General features: G+C 35.4%; 2 protein-coding genes across 3 annotated transcripts in view; one reads left to right on the top strand and one right to left on the bottom strand.

The window, feature by feature from the left end:
- Window positions 1-4,271, bottom strand: LOC137975205 (vitamin K epoxide reductase complex subunit 1-like). 2 transcript variants are annotated; one of them, XM_068822294.1, is made up of 4 exons: window positions 4,207-4,271; window positions 2,142-2,304; window positions 1,451-1,560; window positions 1-430 (listed from the first exon to the last, which is right to left on the bottom strand). In XM_068822294.1, the coding sequence occupies exons 2-4, from the start codon at window positions 2,300-2,302 to the stop codon at window positions 210-212; spliced, it is 492 nt and encodes a 163-aa protein (XP_068678395.1). In that variant the 5' UTR covers window positions 2,303-2,304; window positions 4,207-4,271; the 3' UTR covers window positions 1-209. The 2 variants fall into 2 exon arrangements, with proteins under 2 accessions (XP_068678395.1, XP_068678394.1); XM_068822293.1 differs by lacking the exon at window positions 4,207-4,271 and having other exon boundaries at window positions 2,142-2,311.
- Window positions 4,272-4,300: 29 nt separating this feature from the next.
- The window catches only part of LOC137975204 (NFATC2-interacting protein-like), a 9,379-nt gene continuing 8,758 nt past the window's right edge, over window positions 4,301-4,921 (top strand). The window contains exon 1 of the mRNA XM_068822292.1: window positions 4,301-4,659. Coding sequence (XP_068678393.1) covers window positions 4,394-4,659 — 266 coding nt within the window. The 5' untranslated portion in view covers window positions 4,301-4,393. The remainder of the gene's footprint in view (window positions 4,660-4,921) is intronic.

Below are 4,921 nucleotides of genomic sequence, written 5' to 3'. Positions count from 1 at the left end.
TGGTATAATCACCACCCAAAAACAAGTCAAACCAGCACACAAAACAAAATACAAATATGGTCCTTGATCTCATTTCCACAAAGCTCTTCAACAAAATAATGACATGGCAGCTCAAACACTACTTATTTGGGCAGGAATCATTGGTAAATGATAAAGACAAAAATTGCAAAACTACATCGACTTCCTTTATAGCACAGTCATTTAAATTTTTATTCTTTTTTCTTTTTGGGTCTTGCTGCATCAAGTGCATGCTTCAGGCTTACAAAGTTAATGATAAATAAACAGGCATTCACAACATAAGTTGAGATACACACAACACATGTATCATGAAGTATGTAAAATAGAATATAACCCAGATATACAGAGCCAACACATGATAATAAAGAAAACAGGAACATCATCCACGCTGCAAATTTGCCACCAACTACACCTGAAATCAACAGTAAGTGTTTATCAATCAATTAGTCAATGAACCATTCAACTACTTTGTGAGTGACAAACCTTTCAATCAAGAAATTTCATGTGTAATGAGTAGCTCAAGAAAAGAGTAAACCAAGTTAAGTTGATGGTGACCTAAATTCACATATTCTCTATTGACAAAATTAATTTTTCCACCAAAAGCAGGCACATCTTACCATTTAGGTTCAACATTTTGCTTTTCAAAAGTGCACCTATTGCATAAATTTAGCAAAACCAGCAGTCATTTCAACCAAGTACCAAGCTTTTAATAGCAACATTCTATTATTCATACGATGTCATAAACTGCTATGGAATGCTTCAATCATTAAGCATGAATGCAAAACAGTTTGTGACCTATAATCAGAAATAATATACCTCCCCTAGCTTTTTCCTGGGACAAATTATTCAAGTTCTGATAACAAATTCTTCAAGAACATTGTGCAGTATATTATAAAGGGCAAAATGTCAAGACCAAAGTGGAAAAATATCTTTAGTTTGTTAAAAGGTCACAGATTTATCTTCACAATAAAAACATGTTTGCATTCACTGACAGTTAGCCGACTATCCGCCAACAGTTCTCTGTATTCTAATGTAATCTATCAGCACAGTAGCCCCAGTAATTAATATAGATTGGCACAAACAAGGACAGAGGAAAACTCTGACCAGGGTGGCTATTACAATCTGACATGTAACCCTTCTCAGCTGGTCCAGAAAGACAGTTTGGTGCACAGATAGTTAAGAATTGAACGTGGACTATATGAGTATCAAGTATTTATGAGTCAATGAGTTAGTGCAGTTAACCTAACCCTATAAAATGAAAGCTAAAATTTCAGAGAGTGCTTAGGCCTAGTTGCTAAAACGAGGGCTTAAGCTTAATCAATAAATTATTGCTATATTGACTCATTAACTCATGACTCATGACTCATTGACTTATTGACTCATAAATCATGGGACCTCGGACTATAACTAACATGACATTTTAATTTCCTACCTAGAAACACAATCATGGAGTAGAAAATAATTCCAAAGATACTATTTGGGACATTTAGAGGAGAGTTTTTCCCCAAAAGTGGCTCAACCAGTCCAAATCCAGTGCCATACCTGACAACCAAAACAACAGTAATAAAGATTTGTATTAGAATTAAGGGTGCATGCAAAATTATTGGGAAATCTGGATTTAGAAAGATATTAAAATCCAAATGTTTGAATCTCCAGTTGAACACAACAGATTTCACTCTCGATTACCTTAACTAAAATCTGTAACAAAATCCATTTTCAGAATTTGTGATAGATTCTTGGAAGTCTAAATATTTGGATTTTAAAAAACAAATTAATAATTTAACACTGATTTCCCTTAATTAATCTATTTGCATCCGAACACTGTCAAAGACACAGTATGAAGACCTTATTTTTCACATTGCCTCTGCTCCCATTCTCTACCAACTATTCCTTACTCTCTTCTTATTTCCACCTGGGCCAAGATGATAAGACTAATGTTGTTATTCAAGATATTAAAGCCAATGAAAGGTATGAACCAGGAGTGATGAAGTATTTTCTTCCCAAGTTCCATTAAGACATAAATTCCCTGTTACCATCCCACTGTTCACAAATATATCACTGATGATAAAATGTTCTCAAAATAATTATAAAGGTCCTTGGTTTGCATAAAAATAAAAACATACTTCGATGTAAAAACCTTTGAACAGCTCATGTGTTCACTGATGTCACAGAGAGCTTTATAATCCTCATTATGTGCTTTGGATAACTCAACATGAAGTGCATACACTGACAGGCCAATCCCAGTGAGGCAAACTAAAAAACGGCTTATCCCAAGGAAGTCCATTACTGTTGAAGCATGATTGAATGAAAAAATGAAAAAAAACTGTTAGTCACAAGGATTTCAGTATAAACTGGACATAAAAAGAACATCACTTAATTTATAAACTAATTTATAAAAACTGCAATGCTGTGTAACGATCTATGTTGGATCAACACAAACAGTGATAAGCAAATAAACACACTACTGTTAGGACAGATCAAATAATGTTCACAAAGGCATTCTCTTCAAAATGGAACTAAGCTCGGTCAAACCTAGCATGATCAGCACTAAGAGGAATGTTCAGCACTTATAACAACTTTAATATTAAAATAAAATAAAAAATGATGCCTAGCTGCACTTTTTATCATTTTTATTTTACTTTAAATTTTAAATACAGTTATCCCTCATTAGGGGGATTGTCAACCAGGCCCCAGTTGTTCAAAGGATGGATAGCCCTATCCACCACATAAATCACTATCCAGTGGATAACTCAATTGGTTTTGCTAGTGTTTATCGGCTGGATAATGATTTATCTGGTGGAATAGTGCTATCGATCCTTTGAACAACTGGGGCCAGATGGCTTTTGATGAGAAGGTTAAACTGAAGTACCTGCAGAAAAACCTCTTGGAGTAGAGGAGAGAACCAACAAACTCAATCAACATGGGGACAGTTTGGAAATGAAACGAGGGCCACAATGCTGAAAGACAGACCTGTCACCACCAATGTTAACTGAATAGAGGGTAATGTGAAGTGCTAGATTTCTATCCCATATGAACCATGTGAGCGTTAGCCCTACTGATGGAAATGGGCCCACACAAGGACAGAGAAAAACTCTGACCAAATCTAGCACTTCACATTACCCTCTATTCAGTTAACTCTGTTTAAAATAAAAGTGCTACACGGCCAACGTTTGTATAAACGTAACCTTTCCTTGTACCTGTCACCACCAATGCCAACCCTGGGCCCCTCTATCATTGCATTAGCTGTTGTTAGACTAACCCTTTTACCCATGGGTAAATAGCATTTGCCCACAGGCAAGGACGTTCTTGTGTGTAACTGCTTTCCCTAGACAGAAACTGCCCAAGGGATATTTCCACAGATACATCAAAAAGAATAAAAGAACTTCCCATGACAGTTCCAGAACTGATAAGTAATGGTTTATCTGCTCCCTGAGGTGGCTTGGCCAATCATAAAACAGAAATAATTTGCAAGGTCAGTGAATTCATATCTATAATTATATTTTACCGTGAGGGAAGTCTTTTACTGGGTAACTGCATCCCCAAGGGTAACATGAAACCTGATCTGCCAGATTAGCTTGCTACAGGCAATTACATTAATTATAGATAAATATGAAAGATTAAAGACATTAAATAAAGAAAATGATGAATACAGCCTAAAAGATCTTTTTTTTTCTTGTGAGAAAGATTTATGAATCAATCAATAGCGCAATGTCAAATTAGTTCATTCTCTCTTTTAAAAAAAACCAGTTCTACCCACTAATAAGTGGCCTTCTTGGAAATACGTAGAAAAAGAACTTCTTCTTTCGCAACGAATATCGGCCCGTCATACGTATATCAGCCTCCATATACATCAGTTGAGATTGTGAAGATCGTATTTTAATCACTGTTTAACTACGGTACCTTTTCCCTAACGTTTCTAGATGTCTACTATTTTATAAAGATTTTCATTGAGCGGTAACGTACCAATCAAAAATTAAAATCAATGCCAAAAATTGTTTATGTCTATTTATATTACTCTTATTTCCAGACAAAGCACCATACTATGTGTAGCTGTAGCATGGGTGGTTACACACGGATGCACACAAAACTTTATTCACTGATCACGACAAAGTTATCGCATTTAAATAAAAGACAGTATTTAAATCAGCACACTAAATATGTAGCTTTACATTACTTAGTACTACTTACCAGCGAGGAAATTTCATGAAAAATATCACAAAATTGAAGGGCTTGGCAACCAAGGGAATATCAAGAAGCCTGGTTACTAAGGAGAAAACGCTAACAAATCTTCACGCGCGAATTTCGTCCTGAGATTTTGCAACAGTCTTTCTGTATTTGTAACGTATTATTTTCAATCTCTGGTACTTTCCGTTCAATGTCTGACGGTGGAGAAGGAAAAACGAATCCAATGATTCGTCCTGCCAGGCGAAAAGTGCTAAGGAAAAGGGAAGACCGCGATGACATCTTTTCATATCGCAATCAAATACCGTTGTCTTTTAAAGCTCCAAAACAGCTAAAAGTTGATGAGTCAGACAGCTCTGATTCGGAAGATAATGACGAAGCCTTCCAAAGAGTTATGGAACAAGAAATGGAAAATAAAAATTCGAAAACAAGAGAGAGTGACAGTGATGGAGAAGACATGTAAGTCTAACCTTTCTCGCTGGCAATTGTAGTAAAAAATAAAAATAAAATCTTTTTAAGTTAAAGTTACCCAGAATCCACGAAAGAAATTACAAGTGCCGTTAAGTTTACAATATTACAGTCAAACGACTGATTTTAAAATCTTTAGGCTTAGTTTAATGTTATAATTGGACAAAGCGCAAAATACCATAAGACTTTGTCCCATTCCCCCACCCCCAAATTTTGAATAATTATTGTTTTTGTTTTCTTTTGGGGCCATATT

Source organism: Montipora foliosa, chromosome 11 (genome assembly GCF_036669935.1).
Source record: "Montipora foliosa isolate CH-2021 chromosome 11, ASM3666993v2, whole genome shotgun sequence".
NCBI lineage: Eukaryota > Metazoa > Cnidaria > Anthozoa > Scleractinia > Acroporidae > Montipora > Montipora foliosa.
This window is presented reverse-complemented; position numbering and strand designations above follow the sequence as displayed.